The 26122-nt window shown below is 44.6% G+C and overlaps 1 protein-coding gene across 1 annotated transcript in view; it reads right to left on the bottom strand.

Annotated features, from left to right (window-relative positions):
- LOC148507539 (uncharacterized) overlaps positions 1-26122 on the bottom strand; it is a 662982-nt gene that overhangs the window by 368992 nt on the left and 267868 nt on the right. The window contains exons 55-57 of the mRNA XM_088445856.1: positions 15346-15516; positions 13492-13620; positions 6163-6323 (exon numbers count right to left, since the gene is read on the bottom strand). Coding sequence (XP_088301982.1) covers positions 6163-6323; positions 13492-13620; positions 15346-15516 — 461 coding nt within the window. The remainder of the gene's footprint in view (positions 1-6162; positions 6324-13491; positions 13621-15345; positions 15517-26122) is intronic.

Below are 26122 nucleotides of genomic sequence, written 5' to 3'. Positions count from 1 at the left end.
ACCAGCACCAGGCTAATCAGAGCCAGTCCTGGTTACCAAAATACAGGGGACAAACAATGTAGGGGTCCCCTAAAAAAAATGGAATTCTCCCATAGAGAATTCCGGAGAGAGGGGGCATGGTGTTTAAGGGGCTACACCTCAAAAGCTATTGGAGGTATGGAGCTGAAATTTAGCATGGGCTGGTAAAATTGTCGCTCGGTGCTGCATGCCAAATTGCAGGGCAAAAACATAAAAATGAGGACTTGGGAGTAACCTAAATTTCCAACTGTCAGTTTTTTCTGACACTCAATTAGGATCACTTTTCTGCTGTTCTCTAGGGTGGATTTTTGGGAAGGCATAACTCAGGGTAGGGGGTGAATTTAGATTTGGGGTTTGTTTTATTAGGTAACTATTGTTCAATGGTAGGTGCTTTTGGGGTTTAGGTAATTGAGAAAGTGACAGTTTTTAAACTATTACCTTCCCAAATCTGCCATTATAGAGATAGGAAGTTTCAACTTGATGCGCAGCCTCAGTAAGAGCATCTATCAGGTACTTACTGTGGTTTCACTTGGGTGCATGAAGATGGCAGGTCAGTGCGGGCGGTAGCGGTAGATGGGCTCAGGGGAAGGAAGCAGCCATAAGTTATGGCAGGAACCCAGAGGGGGTAGCAGGCGTTAGCTGTGGCCGGGACCCGGGGGCGTTAGTGGTGGCGGTGCACGGAGGAAGGACCCGGGAGAGGTAGCAGCAGACAGATGCAGGCTCGGATCTGCATCTGTGTTTAAAAAAAACAAACACAGAAGCATGAACGGGTCAGTAAGACCCGTCTGTGCTACTGTGTTTAAAAATAAAAGCAGTGTAAAAAAAAAATGGCATGGCCCGATCCCCAAAAAACAAACCAGCTAAATACAGGGGACAAACGACATAGGGGTCCCCCGTATTAAGCACAACCAGCACCAGGCTTTTCAGAACCAGTCCTGGTTCCCAAAATACGGGGGACAAATGACGTAGGGGTCCCGCGTATTCAGCACAACCAGCACTGGGCTCTGAGCCAGTCCTGGTTCTGGAAATACAGGGGGGTAAAAATGCTTAGGGTCCACCTGTATTTCCCAGAACCAGCACCGGACCCTTTCTAGCAGGGGGTGATGCCACAGCCAGGGGAGTCCTTTCACCAGGCCCTCCAGCATCACCCCTGACTGTTAGTCAGCCAGCCCAATTCAGGGATCCCTGGGGAGTTGGGTACCCCCCTAATAAAGGGGTCGCCCCCCTCCAGGGCACCCCAGGCTGATAGCCCGGGGCTATCCCCAGCACCCCTGGGGGGTGGGTGCTGGGTTGATTTGTGTTGTGTGGTGCATATGTAATTATAAATATTGTCTTTTGCAGTAGTATTACAGGTCCCAGCAGGCATCCCCGCATACTGGCACTTGGAGAACCACAAGTACCAGCAGGCGGGGCATCAAGGGCCTGCTGGTACCTTTAGTACCCCTGCAAAAGAAATATTAAAATAAAACAGACAGACACTTTTTTTTTATTTTTTTATTTAGCGGGACCTTTTGAAAAGGGCACGCTTGGTTCTCACCATTGAATTCAATGGTGAGAACTGCTCATTGGCTGAGAGGCGGAAGGCTCGCCTCTCTCAGCCAATGAGCGCTCCGCACCGGGATTTCTGGACTGAAATCACACAGTGGAGCTGTCATTCGGGTAGTAGTGTCCTTAGAGGACACTACTAATGTCCGTGGGATCGGGAAATGCATTGTTTTTTTTTGCCAAGACCCAGGATTTGCCTACTCTGGAATGAAGAGGACAGATCTATGCATAGGAGGAGGTGAATATGGAATTTGTTATTACAGGTACACCATTGGAGTACCTACTGGAGAAGAGGACAGATTGGCTTCAGGAATACATAGGCGAGTATGTGAGATAGTGTGTGCATGTGTGGTGCATGTATGTTTTAATAAAATATTAATATTGCCAAAATACGTTGGACATATGACGTAGGGGTCGCCTGTATTCAGGGAACCAGCACTGGGCTCTGATCCGGTCCTAGTTCTGGAAATACAGGGGAAAAAATTAGTAGGGTTCCACTGTATTTTCCAGAACCAGCACCAGACTATTTCTAACGGGGGCTGATGCCAGAGCCAGGGGAGGCCTTTCACCGGGCACCCCAGTCACAGCAACAACCCTGACCACTAGTCAGTCCAGGCCTGGTATCCCTGGGGAGCTGGGGACCCCTTCAATAAAGGGGTCCCCCTCTCCAGGGCACCCCAGGCCTAGTCTGATAGCCCAGGGCTATCCCCAGCACTCCTGGGTGGTGGGTGCCAGGTTGATTGTGTGATGTGGTGCATTTTAAAGAATATTTTCTTTTGCAGGTGAACTATAGGTCCCAGCACACCTCCCTGCATGCTGGTACTTGGAAAACCACAAGTACCAGCATGCTGGGAATTAGGGCCCACTGCCACCTGTAGTCCACATGTAAATAAAATATTAAAATAACACAACACACTTTAATATTGTAATATTTTATTTTACAGGTCTTCACCTGGGGAATGGCGGCCTTTAAGCTCTTTTACATGGCCACTGCCACCCCAGGGCTTAGACATCTTTGCCTGGCGGGTGCCAACCCACCAGGGCTTCAGCAACCTCACCTGGTAGACGCCAACCCACCAGGGATTTGGCGTTTTCGCCTGGCGGGCGCCAACCCGCCAGGGCTTCAACATCTTCACCTAGTGGGCGGCAGCCTGTGTCAGCTCTTTTATGTGGCCGCCGCCCACTAGGCCTTCCAGTGTCTTCGCCTGGTAGGAGAAAACCTGCAAGAGCTTTGGCGTTTTCACTTGGTGGATGCCAACCTGCCAGGGCTTTGGCGTATTTGCCTAGTTGGCGACAGCCTGTGTCAGCTCTTTTTCATGGCTGCAGCCCACTAGGACTTTTGGCATCTTCATCTGGTGGGCTCAACCCGCCAGGGCTTCTGGTGTCTTCACCTGGGGGGTGGCTGTCAACTCCCCAGGGTTTCTGTGGTCCTCTTCAGGTGCCGCTGATGGGGCCCTCCACCTCCAATGACATCAGTTATCATACTATCGGCAATACTGAACGGACTGGGTTGCTGTACATGCGCTGCCTGCTGAGAAGTTCTCTCTGACCAGTCTATCTGCCACCACCTGGGCTGCAGGTGTACCTGCACTGTTACTGATGCACAGCACCATCCGGGGCACAAGAAATCTCCCCACCACCCTCTGCCCATCACCCTCTGCCTTTCCCGGTCATCATCTATCTCTCCCCATCACCCTCTACTATGCCACTACCAGTCAGCCTTTGCCACTACCCATTATCCTATGCCTCTCCCCATTATCTTCTGCCTCTCCCTATCATCCTCTGCCAATCACCCTCTACCTCTCCCCATCAGTCTATATGCCAATCCCCGTCAGCCTTTGTCTCTCCCCATCATCCTCTTTCTCTTCCACTCCCTTTCCCCCACTGCCTATCACCTTCTGCCTCTCCCTGTCACCATCTACCTCTCCCTGTCACCCTCTACCTCTCCCTGTCACCCTCTACCCATCACCCTCTGTCTCCCATCACCCTCTGCCTCTTCTAGTCCCCCTCTGTCCATCACCCTCTGCCTCTCCCTGTGACCCTCTGCCTTCTCCAATCACCCTCTGCCTCTCCCTGACACCCCCTACCCATCACCCTCTGCCTTTCCCAGTCCACCTCTGCCCATTAACTTCTGGCTCTCCCCATCATCCTTTGCCTTTTCCCATCATCATCTGTAAGTCATTAGATCGACTATCATTCTGTAGACATGTAGTTAGGTCGACAGGATTAAATGGTCAGCAAGGGCTGACATTTAACATGTCAACATTAAAATGTCAACACTTTTTTTGTTATTTTTGCAAAACTGTAACCCAAATTCTAACCCTAAAAATCATGAAAAAATGTGTCGACATGTCAGATGTTGACCTTGTGAATGTGTCAACCTAAATACATGTCTACAGAATGATGGTTGACCTAATATATATTAGCATGTAGTTGGGCACTCACAGAGACTCCATGTTTATACCAGAGTGCCTTCCTTAGAGAACATAGCCCATAGCGTCACCCGCCCAGCGTCTGCAGTCGGCATCATAGTGTGATCATAGGTTCTCATACCTTATTTAAGGAAAGCACTGTTTTGTATGGGCTTATCTGGGTACTACGGTGTTGTCTTGACTTGACAAAAGTCTGTAAAGACCGAAACCGTCGATCAAATTATATTGACGGTCGTGATTAAATAAACTGTGCTGTTTTTACTTCATTATGTTGCGAGTGCCCATCTCTAGATTTATATACAGTATATGTATACATAAACACTAGCAGAAGTACCCAGCGTTGCCTAGGTTTAAATCTTCAAGTTATTAAGTCTTATTATGTGATGTCATCCAAATTCATCCAGTGGAAGGCCCAGAAAAGGCTCCCTGGGTCAAAGTTCTGCCCGGTGTACACCAACGGGAGGTCCGACTGGGACCTCAACCCCCTAGTATGTCTTCCAGGATCCAATGTCACTCCACTCTGTGCAGTTTTTGTCCAAAGTATGTGATGTCGTCCAAATGCATCCAGTGGAAGGCCTAGAACAGACTCCCTGGGTCAAAGTTCTGTCTGGCGCAATCCGCAGTGAGGCCCAACCGGGACCCCAACCACTCCATTAGGCATCCCAGACCATTTGCCACCACTCTGAAGTTTTCATCCAAATCCATCCAGTGGAAGGCATAGAACAGGCTCCCCAGGTCAAAGTTCGGCTCAACGGGAGGTCCGACCGGGACCTCAACCCCCTAGTATATTTTTTTGGGATCCCATGTTACCACTCTGGGAAGTTTTTGTCCAAATCCATCCAGTGGAAGGTTCAGAACAAGTTCTGCACAGCATACAACTGCGGGAGATCCGTCCCTAACCCCCTAAAACCTGGCCAGAATCCAACTGGACCATCTTGCTTTGGTTTCATCCCAATTGATGCAGGGGTGTCCGAATGCATAACAGGACAGACAGACTATAAACAATATATATATATATATATATATATATATATATATATATTGTGACAGGGCCAGGGAATCTGTACCATCTCCTGGGGTACATGGCACTGCGCAGCAGCTGAGATATCAGACAAAGTCTATTGGTCTGATGCTACTGACCTCGGAGAGTTTTATTATAAAGCAAAAACAAAATAACAAAAATAAACACCTTGCCGTCCAGCACTAACTAAACACAGAATGGTCCTAGCTCACTAATAAAATACAAGCAGTTTTACCAAGCATGGCTCACTTGGTTTCAGCAGCATGTTTTCTCTCACAGAGACACTATAGACCAGGGGTAGCCAACCCTGGTCTTCGAGAGCTACCAACAGTGCATGTTTTCCAGGTCTCCTCACAGAATCACAAATCAGATTAGCTCCACCTGTTGGTGATCTTTGTAAATGTGTTAGTGAGTAATGGATACACCTGTGTACCTGCTAGGTGGTCAGGAAAACGTGAACTGTTAGTAGCTCTGGAGGACCGAGGTTGGCTATCCCTGCTATAAACTCTCCTTTCGCCAGGCAGTGTGTCTCTCAATGATCAACCTGACAATCCTTAAAAGCCCACCCATCCAGCTGAAAAGCCCTAATTAGCCTTCTGTGAGATTAACAGCCCAACACAATACACCTCGGTTTTTTTTTTAGAACACATAGGTAAGAAACCTAGGAGAAATGTATCGACCTTCAACCTCTATACCAGTGACCTTGTCACAATATATATATATATATATATATATATTTATATATATATTTATAACTGTAGTTTTTTCTACTGAATAAAATAATTTTTTACCAAAAATATCCGTGAAAAATGTTTTAAATTATAAACTTATGTCAATATTAGTTATTAAAACCTGATTCAGTATTATTTTATTAACAAATCTGCACATTTTTGGGGGGGTATTTTTGGAATTTGTTTTAGCTAAAGTGGTTAAAGTAAGAAGTCCCACAGACTCTTTGGAGGCAAATTTGAGGCATTTTTTTAATCTTGGATTTTAGATGGAACATGGGGATTTGTGTGGAAAAAAGCGATTTAAGAGGGACATTTCACAGCTATATTAAATACTGCAACCTATCTGTGTGCTATTAAGACAACATACTGTATATTAAAATGTGTGAGTATAAATGGAACGGTGCCCCATATTTACCTGTTGATAGGAATTCGCAGTTCAGACTTCTCTGAAACATCTCCCAAACACAGACAATTAAGTAGCTCCTGACTGAGAATTGATTTACCACATCCAGCCTCTCCAGCCAGTAGAACAGGATAGCCCGATGTCGTCAATAGACTAGAAAGGTACAATAACTTCTGAGGAAAGAAAGTTATATTTTGTTATCCATTGTAATAATACAAAAAAAGAGCAAAAATAAAAAAAATGGCATTTTAAAAACACTGCTTTAGTTGTATACACTGACTATCCTAAGCACACTCAGTCTACCTACAGACACATCCCTAAATTCATCAATCCAGCACAAATTTCCTGATCCAAATTAAGACCTAGTTATTTTCTTTCATTTTTCTCAAACTCCAGCTCTGTCTCATCCCCTCACATACCAAGAGCAGAAATTTTCTACAGCTGTCATGACTGACTTCATATTTTTATTACACTTCCTGAAACAAATGAATATTGTACTTCTGCTGCTGGAAGAATTTGTTTTATTATTAGGTAGACAAAGGCCGATATTTTATTAGCCTTGAACATTATTTGGGCGCTAATGGATCCCCCGAGGCTATCCAATTAGCCCCAGTTTTCACTGACCCTGTGTGTTTTTCTCACAAAAATGGGACATTTCTCACACGAAAAAAAATCAGGCTCTAATTGGATAGCCCGATAATGACCATCACGCAAAAATCAGAAAAATAACAACCCATTTTTTTAGTGAGAAAATTTATCGGGTACTAATTGGATAGCGGACATACTCCACGAACTTCCCAGCGCTATTCAACTCTCGCTGAATTGAATCGGCCCCTTGGAAAATTCATCACAACAAATCAGGGCAGACCTAATGGAGTAGTGTCTCAGCTTATGCCTTGGTGACATCGCCTTCTGACCATAGAAAATTAAAGGCTACATTATCAAAAAGTGTTTGCAATCAGAGGAGGATCTACTCTGAACCTAATGAAGCTTAAGCTTCAGGGCCCCTAACCCCGGATCAATGGAGTTTTTTAAGTGTGTGTTATTAAAAATAGGATTTTGGTACTTACCGAGAGCATAGACAATAGGGTATAGACGGTGATAGAGTAGAACCTGGCACTTTAAATCATTTAGAAGTGTGACTGGTTCCTCCAACTCTATGCCCCATTAGCCCCAGTTAAGAAACTGAGCACGAGAGGAGACAGAGGACAACAGGAAGATGAGGAGAAGTCCACAGAAGGAAAAAGACTGACTTAAGGAGAATAGAGTGACCCAATGCAGGGAACACATGCAGTCACACAAAAATATAATGCAGAGGGACCGCAGACCAACAAGAAAATAATGACCAAACAAGAAGGCAGGTAAGCAGTACTGCATGGGCGTCCAGTGTCCCCTGTGGAATCAGAGAAAGGGATTTATCAGTAAGTACCAAAATCCTAATTTTCTCCTTCATCCACTAGGGGACACTGGAGCATAGACAATGGGGACATCCTAAAGCTAACCTACTGGGTGGGAAGCGTTGAGAAACTTGCCGAGCCAGTGGCCAACCGAAACAGGAACTGCCACACAATGACGATAGGTACAAGAGCTGAGGAGCAAACACTGTAGAGCACAGGAGAGAATCAGAACTCCATGCAGGACAGCCGTAGACAATTCCACAACTCCCAGCCAAAGCCGAAGGAAACAGGAGAAACTGTGTCCCTAGTTGCCAACCGCGGATGAGGTTCCTCAGAACACCAAAATATTAACTGAAACAGACCAGCCCTGACCCTTGGAAACCGAGAGCACCAACAAGAGTCGGTAGGAGTGGGGCGTGGCCTGGAGTAGCTGGGAGAAGGGAGCGTTTTAACAGCTCTCCTGCATATATCCTTTAAAATATCCTGTTTGATACTTTCACCAGACTACCAGGGGCTCTGAGGTGGAGTTTTGTATACGCTGCTTCTCAGCCTAATTCCCGGAGTTTGCAGCGGCCAGGTCCTCTCCCACTGGGGCTTGGTGTCCCTGTCTCCGGCTTCCGGGACTGTCTCTTGGTACTACACTTAACTGTGGACTCCTTCCTGGTGCCTGGCTCTGTCCTGTGGGATCCTGTTTGCGACTCCTGCTGGCTCTCATCTGTGGCGTTTGGGGCGCATTGGATACTGACATCTGCCATCTTGTCTTTTTGGGTGGTGGCTGAGATTCTTCTTGCACACTAGTATCTCTGCTGTTGTGGCAGATCTGCTCCATTGTCCCTGGCTTCAGCGGTAATCTGGATATCTCTCCTGGGGTCTCTCCTGTATGTCAGCTGCCTGCTGCCTCCCATTTGCTGGTCTCCTTGTAGCTGTGTGCTGGTAAGCTCTAGTGGTGTGCTTGCTGCCACCATCTTGCCACTGGATCTACCTCCTGGTTGCTTCTTAGGGTTCACTGCTTTGCTGGAACATCTATACTGGTGGCTGAATACCACAAAGATGGCTAACCCCCTGCAGCAAATAATCCAGGCTATTAATGCCTCTACTCTAATGCTTCTTACTCTTATTTTATTTAACACATTTTTTCGGACGTTTAGTTGCTGCCCAGTTGTTTGAAAAACTCACTGTTCTGTCTATTTTGGTTTATATATATATTCAGTCAGGTGCATAAATATTGGGACATTGACAGAATTTTCATATTTTGGCCTCTATTCACCACCACAATGGCTTTGAAATGAAACAAACAAGATGTGCTTTAACTGCAGACTTTCAGATTTAATTTGAGGGTAATTACATCCAAATCAGGTGAACGGTGTAGGAATTACAATGGTTTCTATATGTGCCTACCACTTTTTAAGGGGCCAAAAGTAGTGGGACAAACTAAACAATCCTAAATCTAACTTTCACTTTTTAATACTTTGTTGCAAATCCTTTGCAGGCAATTACAGCCTGAAATATGGAACGCATAGACATCACCAGACGCTGGGTTTCATCCCTGGTGATGCTCTGCCAGGCCTCTACTGCAAATTTCTTCTGTTCCTGCTTGTTCTTGGGGCATTTTCCCTTCAGTTTTGTCTTCATCAAGTGAAAATGCATGCTCAATAATATATATATATATATATATTAGTATAATGCCAAGTACTCTATATGGATGAAACACCACTTTTTTTTATAATGTGGGAGAACTGGGCTGATCCTAGCTTAGGGTCATTAGTCTATTGCTCTTGTCAGTTATATGGTTTTTCTTACCCTTTATTTACGTGGATGGAAGGGTGATTTTGGCGCAGTTTAGTGTAGAATGGTGGGGGGAGTTAGGGATCCAGGTATACCTAGGATGGGCGTAGGTCATACAGGATGGGGAGTTATGGAGAGGTTTGTTTTTTGGGTAATTTTTTTATTTTCCTTTTTTCTCTTTGTGTAGTTTTGATATCCGGGCAGATGTGGAAGTTTGTGTATATTTGCTACTTTATAATTTTGATATGCAATTGATATGTCTAGACATAACGAAATATCTGTGTACTATCATCCGGCTATATGGGCCCGAAAAGGCGCCTTTGGGTCCTTCCTATCTTCTGCACATATGATGTAGACTATATTGTATATCCTGTTTTTTATATATTGTCATGTTTGTAACAATATCCTATGCCATTATATACTGTATGTTAAATCTGCTCTCTCATATCTGCCATATCATATATGTTTTATTGAGTCACTAGAAGGGGGGAACAAAACGAGAACAAGCTTGAGAAAAACCTACTTTGACAGTAAAATCCCAAGACTGGCAGGCAGGAAATATTATATAGATAAATATATATATATATGTATATATATATATATATATATATATATATATATACATATATATACATCCATATATATTCAGAGCCGTTCCGGTCCCAGAGTACGCTAAAAACAGAGTATATCTGAAAATCAGATCTAATACAAAACAAATACAAAACAGTCGGCTAGGATCTTTTTTGTGGTCCATAAAAGCAGGGGGTTCCAACCAGTGGAAAGGTTAGATTTTAGGAAGTCCCTAACGAGTTGAGATCCCACAGGGCAGAAACAGAGGCTGCACCAAGAGAGATCGGCTCAGACAGCAGGATAACCCATTCTTGAACATGATAGATAGACGGCAACATGAACTCTTCAGCGAGCCCAGGCGAAACCAGCGTCCACCTAGCCTGGAAGAGACAACCAAACCCCCCGGTAACAGCCAAACAACAGACAACTTCCAAAGGTGATGGAAGTGTGCCATCGGTACCAGTTTCCTAAGTACGAAGCATAGTAGGAAAACCACACAGGATAAACTAGCACTTGAAAATCATGGAAGCAACAGGCACACTGTGAGTGCAAGAACCCTAAGGACCTCTTCAGAAGAGCTAGCCTACAGGTAAGATATACAGGCCATCCCCAATATAGGGAAGCACCCTACTCAGTGAGGCTAGAACACTAGAAGGGCTTTTATGAAGGTGACTTGGATAAGACAGAAGTCCATGTGTAGAAGGCCGTGAACTGACAGGAATACACTAGCTTGGATAACTGAAGATAAGAAGGGGATTAACGGCACCTGTCTCAAGAGTGAACCAAGGGGTGGCATCAGTGTCATGAAAAACATCCCAGAACAGAAAAACATAACAAAAGCCTCCTGCGTGGCAGACTGTAGTAGAACCCGAACTGATACTAGTGTAATAGCGTCGCTATCTCTAGTCCAGCCTAAGAGATGAATCAAGAAAAGGCCCCCAAAACAAGCATCAGCTATTGTGAAGCAGCACTGCGAGCTTATCTTGAGCTCTGAAGAGAGACTATCGTTCTTCCATCTGGCAGAAAATGAGAATTATATAATGATTCCTGACAGAGAATGACAGCCCCTCCAAGATGGAGGCAAATTACTCCTAGCAGAGGAGTCACAAAAGAGGGATACAACTTTTAAGAAGACTGGAACTGGAACCAGCGACTGCAAACTGGGAGTCGAAGCCTCAGCCAACAAAGCTTACACCTATCCGAGATAGCATCTCTGGTAATGAAGGCAGGGTGGAGACAGACAACGTATCTCTCCAGGATGGTTTAATAAAGCTGTGATGGAACTATAGACCCACACGCCAAGAAAAATCTAAGGTGTAGGGTCAACTGGCATGAGCAGGTACCAGATATGTTCAAATGACTGCAAGGACAGCGGCTGTGTTGGAACTATGGACCCACACAACAGAAAAATGTGTAGAGTCCACTGACGTGAAAAGGTACCGTATATTGGCGGATGACTGCTAGGACAGCAGCTAGGGTGCAATGTCAGGTCTATCTATCTATCTATCTATCTATCTATCTACAGTGTCTCACTCTCTGGGGGTTTCCACATCTATCGATCTATCTACAGTGTCTCATTCTCTTGGGGGTTTCTACATCTATCTATCTATCTAATTTATCTACAGTCTCACTCTCTGTGGGTTTCTACATCTCTGCCATTTGGGCCTTAAGGTCCTTGCAAGGGCAGCAAGGCCCTTTAGACCTTGTTGGATGTTGCCCCATTGTTGCTGGTTGCAAAGGGACCCCCATAACAGTTCAAGCTTCAGGATCCCAAAAATTTAGATATGCCACTGGTTGCAACAATCATTCAGAGTTGGTTGGCAAAAACCTCATGTAAAAATATGACCACAAAATAGTGGTTCTATAATGCATTGTCCAATGCAAAGAGACAACCATCATCATCAGCAAAGAAAATTACACAATTCTTATGTGATGTGTAAAGACATATACGCATTGCCAGAAGATTTATCCCATGTGCAAAGCAAAATGACATGTATCTCTAAGAGAATCGCATCTGACCAGTGTTTCCATACCCACTGTACTCAACTTACCTCAAGTGAACTGCTCTCTCCAAGTGCAAGGGGGTACAAGTCAGGGATATGGATACCTTGGTACACATGCAAAGTATGAAAATGAGTATTCTCATGTGTTGCAGTTGGACTTGTACCCACTGTGTTTAAGTAGTAGTTAATGTTAAAAGAAAACTATATGTAATCTGATAAAATGTCTGTCACTGACATGCAGTGAAAGCCATACAGAGGCAGAATTCCACCACATGGACTTTGGGGGCTCATCATTGGTTACACCTCATGAGGCCTCGCTGATCCCCTGGTATATTCCGGGAGTGTGGGATGGAGCTATCCGTTTAGTCTGGGATCAACTTTGCAGTCATTTGGGGATGATGACAAAACTTTCCTTCCATTGTAAAATGAGGGGCATGTTGTATTTACGTTGTGTCCCAGACTGGATGTTATTTGACTGGGACCATCACCTTAGAGGGGGAGGTCACCTGACACTTGCCACACTGATCTTATATAACATATATTATCCTCAACCGCCCTGCATTAATGTTATTTAAAATATAAAATAACCACATACTCTGTATCACTCTGAGAGGAAGTGATAAAAAGAAAAAAAGACACTAAAAAGGAGACCGCAAAAGGACACAGGGAGAGGAGGGGTGACAGACAAACTGTGACAATAAGTGGGAAAGATAGACTGGGAAAGAGAAAGACACACGGTGAGAGAGATAGGAAGAGAGAGACACAGGTGAGAGAGATAGGAAGAGAGAGACACAGGTGAAAGAGATGGGAAGAGAGAGACACAGGTGAGAGAGATAGGAAGAGAGAGACACAGGTGAGAGAGATAGGAAGAGAGAGACACAGGTGAGAGAGATAGGAAGAGAGAGACACAGGTGAGAGAGATGGGAAGAGAGAGACACAGGTGAGAGAGATGGGAAGAGAGAGACACAGGTGAGAGAGATAGGAAGAGAGAGACACAGGTGAGAGAGATAGGAAGAGAGAGACACAGGTGAAAGAGATAGGAAGAGAGAGACACAGGTGAAAGAGATAGGAAGAGAAAGACACAGGTGAAAGAGGGGCAACATATAGGAAGGGGAATGAACTCAAAGGAAGATTGTGACCTGGTGAACGACTGATCCGTAATACATGTATATTCTAAGTATGTATGTATGTAATGTACATAGCTCTCATTGCGTTTTTATTAGTAGTAGTAATGGTGCTAGTAGTAGTTGTATCAGTATTAGTAATAGTATAAATAGTTTTATTTTGTTATGCTGCAAATTTGTAGCATTTCATGTATAACCCACTCTTGTCTTGTCACTGATCACACTGCTGTCCATGAACAGTTTTTCACATGACATTTCAAGCACCTCAAAAATAATGAGAAAACATTAAATATATTAGACCTACGGTATGTAAATGTATCAAATTAAATAAATGGTTATACATATGTACATTTTTTTAAACAGCACTTAAAAATTATATTTGTAGAATTCATTGTGAATGTAGTTTTTTTTCTGACTGGAATGGCAGCAAAATAAATATGTGCAAAACATATAAAATTTTACCTCACAGTGTACCGTGGGAACAAACGTCTCGGAGGTCCCGCTTTGCCCATGACTACCAGAGTGGGAGGAAAGCGTGTCATGCCATCTGACAAAATGCTGCGTATCAGTGTCAATGTGATAGTCCCAGACCTGCAGCGAAAATGAATACTGATTGTCAGCAACAAATGTTCGATTGGGATTAAAGATTTATGCTCCTGAGTAGTGATGACAGGTCCTGACACTTATTCACAGGCACATCACTCCAACATGATCGTTCCTCGCCAAAGATAACCGGTGCCAAGTTATATTGTCTCTTCTAGAAAATGATAGTTGTCTGCTGGGGAAAGTGACTGATGCCTAATAACACATTTTAAATCTGCTCCTTCACAATTGCATATATATATATATATATTATATATATATATATATATACACTATTTTTCACTTGAACCTCTTATTATCTATGACGTAATATCCTGGGACAAAATATATTTCCCATAGGATAAGTTTTATTTTAAAGGGCCTTTTGAGTGCCTTTTTTTCTAAATGCTATATATATATATATATATTTATATAATATATATCAAGGTGCAACGGCGGCACTCGTAGGACTTGAAACAAAGATGAAGCACTAGATCAGTTTATTTCCAACACGTCAATCTCTTTAATTTGAGATTTTTCTCAGGGACCAACTAAATACAATACACCAACATGTATATATACACAAATAAGAACACTCACCCAGGTGCTACGAATTGTGCAGTCGGCCGGGAACGCGAGACGGGGAGAATGACGTCATCACACGGCATCACTCACCACCCTCCCAGGACTCATGATGACGTCATTCTCCCCGTCCCGCGTTCCCGGCCGACTGCACAATTCATAGCACCTGGGTGAGTGTTCTTATTTGTGTATATATACATGTTGGTGCATTGTATTTAGTTGGTCCCTGAGGAAAATCTCAAATTAAAGAGAGAAAAAGGAGGAGAGGCAAATAAAGGGATTAGCGGTTTGTGCGACTAGAGCTCACTGGTAAACTTTCAACATTTGTTGACAACAGAATAGTTTCCATTAAACTTCTGCACAAACTACAGTTTATTAGCTGTAGAAGTTATCTTAAGATTTGTGTAACTCAAAATACTATGTATTATTTGAGCATGTGGCCACATCAAGATAAGCTTGAAGCACCACAGTAAATATATGCCAGTCCCCAACACTAAACTTGGGGATGATGTGAAAACTATAAAATTAAAATAGCGTGCCACCCCGTTTCCCTTCAAAAGTGAAACCAACACCAGGCTATGCTGGCCTGGCATGGTCACCAGGAGACTCACAGTGTGGGGTGCTCCTGTCATAGTGGGAACCAGCCTGAGGCTGAGCACCAGGACGTGGCTCAATTCCCTAGGGAAATCGAGCCCACAAAACCAATGCAGACAACTATCCTTGGAAAACCATTCCCGTGCTAATAGCACAGTGGTTGACCCTAACCCCCTGTCCAGAATCCGTTACATGTACGCCATATCTGGCGATGCGGCCTACTTGAAACATGTCACATCTCCAGAGGGTGTGCCATACTTTTGTGTACATGCAGTTACAGTATTTCACTTGTGCCAGCACTCCCTTGATATGTATGCCTCTCCAGGCAGGGTGGATTACAAGTGCAGCTTATATTGTATATTGTGAATGGGCAGCACAACTTAGCAGAATTTTATGCCTGAGATTTGGACTTCAATCTAACTATAAATCAGGCCCGAATTTGGTTATTATGACACTTCCAGTGAGTAAGATGGTTGTCAAAATAAATGGCTGTGTAGGATATTAGTAACATCACATTTTTTTTTAGAGAAACTAAAATATTTTTTTTTTCCAATTTACTTCTCCTTCTGCTGGAAATGTGATTTGGCTTCTAAATGTTTGTCTCCACCAGTTGCTGAATACAGTTCTTTCATGAGAGTCCAACCAACTTCCGAAAGACCATATGCAGGAAAATATTAAATATTTCTTTATATCCTCAGTCAACATCTCCGGGACATGCTGTGTCAAAGCCTGTGAAATGAAACATGGATATAGGTGTACAGATAACTTTATCTTACCACAATTGACTCACAAAGCTCAGCTATATAAATCACTCAAATTTCATTTAAAAACTATCAGTGTTTATATTGTGATCCAAGAAGTTGCAACAATGTTATATGTATACAAGCATCTTATTTATAGCAATACAGCCATGGCCAAAAGTTTTGAGAATGACACAAGTATTGGTTTTCTCAAAGTTTGCTGCTTCAGTGTTTTTAGACCTTTTTGTCAGATGTTACTATGGTATACTGAAGTAAAATTACAAGCATTTCATAAGTGTCATAGGCTTTTATTGACAATTACATTAAGTTTATACAAAGAGTCAATATTTGCAGTGTTGACCCTTCTTTTCCAACACCTCGGCAATTCGCTCTCGGCATGCTGTCTCTGGGCCACATACTGACTGATGGCCGCCCATTCTTGCCTAATCAATGCTTGGAGTTTATCAGAATTTGTGGGTTTTTGTTTGTCCACCCGCCTCTTGAGGATTGACCACAAGTTCTCAATGGGATTAAGGTCTGGGGAGTTTCCTGGCCATGGACCCAAAATTTCGATGTTTTGTTCCCCAAGCCACTTAGTTATCACTTTTGTCTTATGGCAAGGTGCTCCATCATGCTGGAAAAAGCATTGTTCATCACCAAACTGTTCTTGGACGGTTGGGAGAAGTTGCTCTTGGAGGATGTTTTGGTACCATTCTTTATTCATGGCTGTGTTCTTAGGCAAAATTGTGAGTGAGACCACTCCCTTGGCTGAGATGCAACCCCGCACATGAATGGTATCAGGATGCTTTACTGTTGGCATGACACAGAACTGATGGTAGCGCTCACCTTTCCTTCTCTGGACAAGCGTTTTTCCAGATGCCCCAAACAATCTGAGAAAATAACTTTACCCCCGTCCTCAGCAGTCCAATCCCTGTACCTTTTGCAGAATATCAGTCTGTCCCTGATGTTTTTCCTGGAGAGAAGTGGCTTCTTTGCTGCCCTTCTTGACACCAGGCCATCCTCAAAGTTTTTGTCCTGTGTCATAAGGCAAAAGTGGCTCGGGGAACAAAACATCGAAATTTTGAGTCCATGGTCAGGAAACTCCCCAGACCTTAATCCCATTGAGAACTTGTGGTCAATCCTCAAGAGGCAGTTGGACAAACAAAAACCCACAAATTCTGACAAACTCCAAGCATTGATTAGGCAAGAATGGACAGCCATCAGTCAGTATGTGGCCCAGAAATTGGTTGACAGCATGCCAGGGCGAATTGCAGAGGTCTTGAAAAAGAAAGGGCAGCACTGCAAATATGAACTCTTTGCATAAACTTAATGTAATTGTCAATAAAAGCCTTTGACACTTATGAAATGTTTGTAATTTTACTTCAGTATACCATAGTAACATCTGACAAAAAGGTCTAAAAACACTGAAGCAGCAAACTTTATGAAACCAATACTTGAGTCATTCTCAAAACTTTTGGCCATGGCTGTAGACTACTACCTTCATATTTTAATACAAATAAAAAAAACTCCCATTTGTGAACTAAAACAAAATAACAAAATTTTGACCTCTAGTAATCCATTAATTGTGACTTGAATATGCATTCCAATTAAGATCATAAATTAGATTTGGGAATAGAGTAAGAAAGAGCAAGTAATTGAGCATCTTGGTAAGACCATGTTGCACTGCAGGTGCGGCAGATACAAAATGTGCAGAGAGTTTTAGATTTGGGAGGGGTGTCCAAACTGAAATCTAACTTGCAGAGAAAAAATAAAGCTGTTCAGCATTTGTCGGCTACATGCAAAAGCAGCCAGTATTTGTCCCACATGAAAAAAAAAAAAATGTATTGCATTGCTACATTGTTTGTTCAGGTGCACAGTTATACCCCTTTCACATCGCAAACCCGGCTCTGATCCAGGATTTTGAACACAGGTTCAACCCAGCAGCGACCTGGGTCAGACCCTTTTCACACTGCACCTTCGGAATTGGTATGAAATACCGTCGGCCGCATGGCCGGCGGTTCGATTCCCGTCAGCGGCAGCCCGACAGAAGCAGAGTGCGACGCAGTGGAAGCCCGACAGCGCTGGAAATCCCGATCGTGGATATGTAAGTATCCACTAACCTAACCTAACCCCCTTAACCCTAACCCTCCTTAGGGGTGCCTAACCCTAACTTCCCCCGCAAGTGCCTAACCCTAATCCCCCCTCTAAGTGCCTAACCACCTCCTTCCCCGCTGCCTAAACCTAAGTCCCCCGGGGGGGTGCCTAACCCTAAGTCCCCCCCGGGAGCCCTAAACCTAACCCCTCCCCCCCCCGTGGATGTCCGCTTGCGGCGCCCGGCACCACTACGATCGTGATGCCGGGCGTCGGGGAAATGCGGGCGTCTACATCTAGACGCCCGGCATTTCACCCTTGCCGGGATAAGACAGTCGGGAAGCCGGCTGCCGGTATTTAGGCAGTCGGCTTCCCGATTGCCTCCCGCACCCTCAACCCACTGAACCCAGGTCAGCCCTGTAAACTCTATGAATGTCATTAAAAATTTACTTTTTCAGGCTCACAAAGATAAGGTCACAAAAGGGAACAAAAGTGGGATGGGGACTCCTCACAGCATTGCATGAATCATGGCTGTTGGATTATCACTGTGTAGCTCTGAGTTCATGAGTGTTTGTGCTTTTACTGCTGTTTGATTCAGCCAGTGAGAGCATGATGCAGCTTCAGACAGCATAGTCATTGGCGTAACTACCAAAGGTGGAAGGGGTGCAGCTGCTATGGGGCCCAGAGCTGAGGGGGGCCCATCTTCCTTGTCAAAGTTACATGTGTTATTAACATTTTTCATCACTGGGTGGTACATAGGGCCCCTTGCAAACGTTTGCTATGGGGCCTTCAAATACCTAGTTGCGCCCCTGTGCATAGTATACAGTTCACAACTTCATCACTCCAATTAGCCATCACTGTAGTGACAGTCGTGTATTAACCCCTTTCAGATTGCCTCTGCTGTTGTCTGCAGTCTGCTGCCTGTGTGTCTGGCTACTGGCATCATCACGTGAGACCCAAGATTATCCAATCAGTGGTGTTTGCTAAGTCCCGAGTTGGATAACCCAGGTAGGACCCGTTCACACTGCACTTGGGTCGGTCCAGTGTTCAACCCTATTCGAATGCAGGGTTGAAATGCCAGGTTGCTAGACCCGGGAATTTTCTTGGTGGCGCAATCACACTGCACCTCAACCCAGGTCAGCCAGGCAATATCCTGGGTTATTTTTGTGATGTGAAAGGAGTATCACTTGCTATTTCTTACTCTATTCCCTACTCTGAATCATTTTGAGAAAGATCGATAGACACATTAGATAGATCGATAGACACATTAGATCGATAGATAGAGATAGATAGATCAATAGACACATTAGATCGATAGACACATTAGACAGACAGACAGATACTGTATATACCTTCTGTAGGGTTGTGGGCATTCCAACATTCCTACAAGCTCATACTGTAAAGACCCTACAGTCCTGGAAATGGTCCTACTACCTTAATATCAAATGACACATTTCTAAAACATTTGTTCCTTAACATATCAAGTATCTAGGAACATCTACTTATTATGATCTCATACACTGCACTTCTACTTTGTTAAATCAATGAATAATATTGATTCCATTTTTCCAAAATAATTAGTGCTTTTATTATGAAAAATGTTCATAATATTGAGATAGTATGGATATGATTTGTTGCTTTTGGCCGAAGAAGATGTAGTAGAGAATCTTATGTCATTCATTGAATAATTTTTCTCACAATTTGAGGTAGTACATTAATTGGCAGCTAAATGAACCATCTGCTCAGAGAAAAACGAAGACAGAATACTAAAAAGGAAGAGAAAGCCACAGTATCATATTGTTACTGCCTTTTGTAACACCTTGTGCAAAGTTGGTTCAGACAGTTCATTTTTGAAAAACGCATTATACATTCATTAATGTTTCTAAATGACTTATGTACAACAATTTATGTAACCTATCACTGAGCTACTTTATCTACAGTAGTTTAACTCAAACCAAAATCACAAAAGTAAAATAGTACATGGGGGGAACAATAAAAAACACAGAGTAGAAGAGACAGGACAATACATAATATAAGTATGACGGTAGAAGGGGAGAGCAGAATACAAAACATAGAAGGGGTGCACAATACAGAATGGAGTAAAGATAATACAGAAGAGGGGGACAACAATACAGGATATACATATGAGTAGCAGCACAATGCAGGATATACAGAGGAGTAGCAGCACAATACAGGATATACAGATGAGTAGCAGCACAATACAGGATATACAGAGGAGTAGCAGCACAATGCAGGACATACAGATGAGTAGCAGTACAATACAGGATATACAGATGAGTAGCAGCACAATGCAGGATATACAGATGAGTAGCAGCACAATACAGGATATACAGATGAGTAGCAGCACAATGCAGGATATACAGATGAGTAGCAGCACAATGCAGGATATACAGATGTGAGGAGACACAATACAGAATATACAGCTGGAGGTAGCACAATACAGAATATATAGGGAGGTGGAGGGTTAGTGCAACACATGCAGATATGGAGTGTGAAAACAATACAGAGCACACAGACATAGAGGGACAAATCTATATAAGCGAGAATGTGTGTATGTGTGTGTGTGTCTCTCTGTTTTCCTTATGCACACCCAGAGTTATGTACCTAGCTCTACCAAATTTGGTGGTGTAGTTTGATCAGAAGTAGGTTTTCCCATAGATTTGAACTTCATCAGGACCACACACTGTCACACAATCCCATAAAATCAGGACACTCTTAAATTACACAGTTTCTGGGGCTGAGGGGCTGGCTTCATACACAAACTGACACACTGTCACACTCTCATCTCTTCCAAAGTACTATGCTATATCACTTTTCCAACAGCCACAAAAATTAAATATGGAGTTAGTCAGCCCTCTGTGCTTGCATGATAAAGTTTGACATTAAACAGTGTGATTATTAGCATTTCACTCACTGTCTCATCTTACAGCAGAGTGCCTGGCAGGCTCATGAGCAGCTCAGCACTCAATACATTCAGACTGTGGCAGACAGCATAATCAATACACAATTTTAGATCATGGCAAAGCTTAACATACCGAGATTACAAACAGCAGGGGAAATTGATCGCAGCCACACAGTGCCACTGCAGGCAGGCCCCCTCTGTCCCCCCCTAGTGACAGCCCTGTTAGACATGGTCTTCAATGTTGGTCTGCAGAGTGATTTCAGGAGTTGATTCAGCTGCAGATACAGTGACAGGGATCACTCAGATTCTGATTATTGGGAATCTATGCGTGTGCCTGACCCTTACTGCACATGTGCAGTATAGGTCTGCAATCCCGCACGCAGTCCAGCAGCAGACTGTCAGTGATTGACAGTCTGCTGCAATTTCTGGGTGGGCAGGGGGCAGCAACGGTCTCCATTTCCCAAAACAGAGTAATTTCACCACCATTGGGGGGAGTGGAGAGAACAGGACCTTCGTTGGCTGACTCATCTGACTCCATGGTCACTCAGCCGTCTGAAGGGATCACAGATGATCCGATGTTGCGTCCTTGGACGCAGCTCAGATCAGTAATGCATGCAGGAGGCATGATTCCTCCTGCTGCATTACCATATTACAGCTATCACAGCTGCTACAATGTTAGCAGCTGAGATAGCATATCTGTGCGCAGCTGAATTACACCCTCTGTTCTGCAGTGATTTCTGAAACTCAAGTGATGTTGGAAGCTATACTGATTTCTGTTTCTGATATACCCCTTTCCAAATGGTATGAGAATACGCCTGCACTGTCATTTACTTATCCAGGTTATAGGCGAAGACCATGTAAAGAAATGAAGGCTGCATGTGTACTTCATGGTCCAGTCTTCATCCTGGACAATGCTGGGTATCCCAGTTAGTTCATACATAGAGATGGACTTAAAACAAGACAAAGAAAAAAATGTAACTGGAAAGTATAATCTAAGCAAAAAATATATGACAAGGGATCGGTATGAAATATCGGCGGACCTATGTCAAATGCCGACGCTGCAAGCCCGGCACCAGTGAAGATCCCGACTGCTCTAACGGTAAGTACTAACTAACCTAACCCTCCTTTAGGGGTGCCTAACCCTAACCCCCCCCCTCTAAGTGCCTAAACCTAACCCTCCGGGGGGGGGGTGCCTAATCCTAACCATCCCCCGGGAGTGCCTAACCCTAACCCCCCCTTCCCCTAGCCTAACCCTAATCCTCCCAGGGGTGTGCCTAACCCTAAGTCCCCCTGGGAGCCCCTAACCTAACCATCCCCCCGCGCATCTGTCCGCAACCAGCTCACCTTCGATCGGTATGCTGGGCGTCGGGCTCCCGGCACAGGTAAAATGACAGGTGTTGGGATCTCGACGCCTGTCATTAGACCCCTGCTGGGATTAAACAGTCGGGAAGCTGGCAGTCGGCATTTCGACCGTCAGCTTCCTGACTGCATCCCAATTTTTTGTATAAATATATATACTGCATATAATTTTTTTAAGTTTATATATTTATTTAGATAGTATTTATAATAACATTACTATTAAAATCATAATACAGGGAGTGATGATGGGTATAGGGTATTTAAATGGGTCAGGTATGGTGCTCGGGGGTGGTAGTGAGTCAGGGGTATTTCTGTAGGTGAGGTATAGATTATATATTATATATATATATATATATATATATATATGACAGGGAGCTGTGGTGAGTGAGGGCTATTTCAGTGATTGAGGGATCAAAGAATGACATTACTATAGATCACAATGTGTTGCTAAAAAGTAATTTTGACAATAATTTTCGTAGGGTTTCCCACAAACCTTAATGAGGCCCTAGAGGGGCATTGCTAAGTAACCATTTAATATCAGACCATGGCTCATTGATGTTATTTGTAGGCTCTGATAGGCTGACACAGCAGTTTCCAGTTAGTCTGGGGAATAGACATCCACAGGCCCAGCATACCCACCCCAGAACAATGGGAGAGTGGTCTGAACACAAGATTTACACCCAGCACAGTAGCAATAACAGGGGGAAATGTACTATAGAAGACACCTGTGTGTACAAGAGAGTGGTTTTGTCACGGCCAGGGTATTTCAGCATGGCGCTAGGCGAGTGTTACCTGTGAGGTCATTGTGGCGCGGGCTGTCTGGTGGCGGAGCTGGTGTCTGGCGGGGGGCTTTGGCTGCACGCGTTATTGTGCGGGCCTGTTGTCACTCTGCGCTGGTAAGGCCTGGCGGCGTCTCCATTCCGTTTGGCATGGGCGCTGCCATCTTGCCTTCTGGCCATGTGATGCGGCTGGCCAATCCTGGTGAGTCACATGTTCCCTCCGGCCAGTAACAGCACGGCATGGGGTATTTAGGAAGGGTCAGTGCCTTCCTTCTTTGCCAGTGCAACGTGTATCTCAGCCTAGCTGAGAGGGAGTTCTCTGTGCTTTCCTGTTCCTGTGAATCCGCTGTCTGCCAGTCTGCCAGTCTGCCAGTCAGCTCCTAGTTCCCACTGGACGACCCCGCTACCTCCATCACCCTTGCCCATACCTGAGTGCCTGAGCCTGCTGACATCCTGCACTTCAGTTCACTATCTGCAAACCTGGCTTGTTTATTTTCAGTTTCACTACCTGCACACCTGGACTGCTCTAATTGTTTCTACCTGGACATTAACCCTTTTGCTTCCACCACAGAACTCTTGTGCACATTTATATTTTCCTGGACTTTTATTTACTGCCACATTATATGTCCACTCGAGCACTTATTAAAAATCCTAGTTTTATTTACAAATCTGCTTCTGTGATCGCTCCTGCTACCACCCCGGGTCCACAAATAACCCAGAACGTAACAGGTTTTACACAGCGGACGCAACCATAAACGCTTGTGTTATCACTGAGGAGACACTGTCAATGTGGGGAGCTGTATTGCTTGTCACTTATTGAGGAAGGATAGTACTGGTGGGCTTTGTTTTTAATGGGGTACACTGTTCTAGTTAAAACCTTGCTCCTAATACTTTTCTATGTGGTACAAGGCCACCCACAATTTGGTCGCATCTTATTACTGTGAAATATTTTGAGTTATTTCACCATTGGTGCTCTTTATTTCTGTTTACACATAACAAATAAACATAAAAAGGGGGTGCTTAGCTATAAACACATACAAGTTGGTCACACATAACAAATAAACATAAAAAGGGGGTGCTTAGTTATAAACACATACAAGCTGGGGCTTTATATGTCTAGAAATACCCTATATAAGCAATTTGGGCTAAATCGTGTCATCATGACCCCACACCCTACTTCACAATGCTGAAAATCTCGGCATTGTTTAGCGAGGCGGGGCCCAAAATGACACGATTCCATGGTCACGATCCCTGCTCTGCCCCCATTGCCGGGTAGTATCCCCGGCCGCATGCCCCCTCTACCGCACCACGCCCCCCTGTTTGTCCGGAGCAGGCTGCCAGAATGTCTGGCCAAAAATAAAATCCTGCCTATTTTATTCATTACTTCCTTGCTCTATCCCATACCTCCCACATGGCCAAACTACTAGGATATATACTGAGTGGAGCCAGTTAACTGGAAATAGGGTATCCATCAAAAATACACTTTGTTGACCGAGTCTGGAAGGTTTACCAAATATAGGCCCTGATTCAGAGCCGGACGCTCTGACCAGAGCGCTCGCTCTGAATCAGGACCCACCTCCATTAATATGGAGCGTCCTCCTGGACGCTCGCATAGCTGTGGGTCACCACCCACAGCATATACGAGCGTGCAAAATGATGGTCACGATGGTCTTGACCATCGCGACCATCGGAACTGTGAGTAAAAGCCTGCGGTTGAGTTTCTCAACCGCAAGGCTAGGAGTGATTTTGGCTCTATCAGAGCCAAAATCACTCCCACTGACATCACTAGTGATGTCAGTGGGGCCGGCTTCAGAAGGTAGGCGTTCCCTTGGGAACGCCTCCGTCTGGCAGGCACGCCCCCTCAGTCACCATCGACAGCACGACCCCTTTGATGAGACACTCCGAGCAAAGGAAAGTCCTTCGCTCGTCGGGTCTCGTGCATGCGCACGACGGAGCTCCCTCCATCGTGCGCATGCGCAGTGGGGAACATCGACCCACTTGCGAGCGTACTGCCGCTAGCGAGTGGGTCTGAATGACCCCCATAATACATAACCAGTCCAAAGACCGATTGCTACAAGAAGTTCCGGAGTATTTGGTCTTTCTAGATTGCCTATTTTGCAACCTACCACTAAAAGGAGTTGACCATGTTAGAGGAGTGCTCTGTGTAGCCTCTGTTCACTTTAGCTTGCAGTCACCGGGCACTATGACCCAGCGGCTCTCCACTGAGACCTGACCTCGGACATGCGTGGCTAAACTGAGCGTTTTTCCTGCTCAACGCCCTGTGTGACCGGACGTGCCCCTGAGTTACTCCCTCCACGGGAAACCCTACAAAGCTCTGTACCACCACTGTCAGCCTACAGTGTGTGTGTGTGTTTGTGTGTGCATATAACACCCAGCGCACTACAATGCCCAGCATAACCAATACACTCTGGGCTATATCTGACAGGGCATCTACAGCCTGTACCTTTATTAATCATGTGTCCTATGCTCCCTGTTTCTACCTGGTTAATAAACCAACACCTGGTTAAGTTGTCTGCTGTGTGGAGTAACCTCCATTAGTACAGCACTGAGCATCCAGCACCACTGTATACCAATAGATCACGGCTAAGGACCCTCAATTATGGGCCTCTTTTACTCTCCTTGGTCATTCCTGTTGTAACAAGCCTTTCGTTCCTTCCTCCCTCATTTATTAAACATCTAGCTGTGAAGCATTGTTGTCAGTATTATTATGAGTAACAATTCTGTTAAACTAATGGAAAACTCTCCTGATTGATTGTCGCTATGCAACATGGTTATGTGTGATTACGCAGATGATGCTTTACCCCCACCTTTCTTGTTCTGTTTGTATCTCTCTTCCCATTAATCAATTGAAAATCAATTCAATTTACTATATGCAAAAACAAAAAATTCAGATTAAAATATACAAGACAAAAATAAGATAGATGCCAAATACTAAATACCCACTTCTTTATAGCAAAGATGTCAGATTGAGACAAGATGATAAGACAAAGGACCTCATTCAGAGCCGGTCGCACAGAGCGTGCGGTCGGTCTGAATGAGGGGAGGATGTCTTGAATTTTCAAGACGTCCTCCTTTGCGGTGGTAAGGCTGTGGGTTAACACCCACAGCCTTACGACCGCCTAAGGTGATGGTCGTGATGGTCAAGACCATCGCGACCATCGGGGCTTACGACGAGACCCTAGGGTAGGGTCTCCCCTGTCGTAAGCCCTGGAGAGCTTTCGGCTCTGTCTGAGCCGGAAGCTCTCCACTGACATCACTAGTGATGTCAGTGGGGCCGCCCCCAAACGGTAGGCGTTCCCATGGGAACGCCCCCGTTTGGGCTGCCACCCCCCCGGCCCGCCTTCCAAATGGGGTGAGCTGTCAATCAACATCGACAGCTCGCCCCCTTTGGATCGAGACCCGCTACGACCGGCGCTGTCGGT

This window comes from Taudactylus pleione, unplaced genomic scaffold, assembly GCF_031769625.1.
Source record: "Taudactylus pleione unplaced genomic scaffold, aTauple2 ptg000391l, whole genome shotgun sequence".
NCBI classification, from domain to species: Eukaryota; Metazoa; Chordata; class Amphibia; order Anura; family Myobatrachidae; genus Taudactylus; species Taudactylus pleione.
The sequence above is the reverse complement of the archived record's forward strand: the minus strand, read 5'-3'. Positions and strand labels throughout refer to the sequence as shown.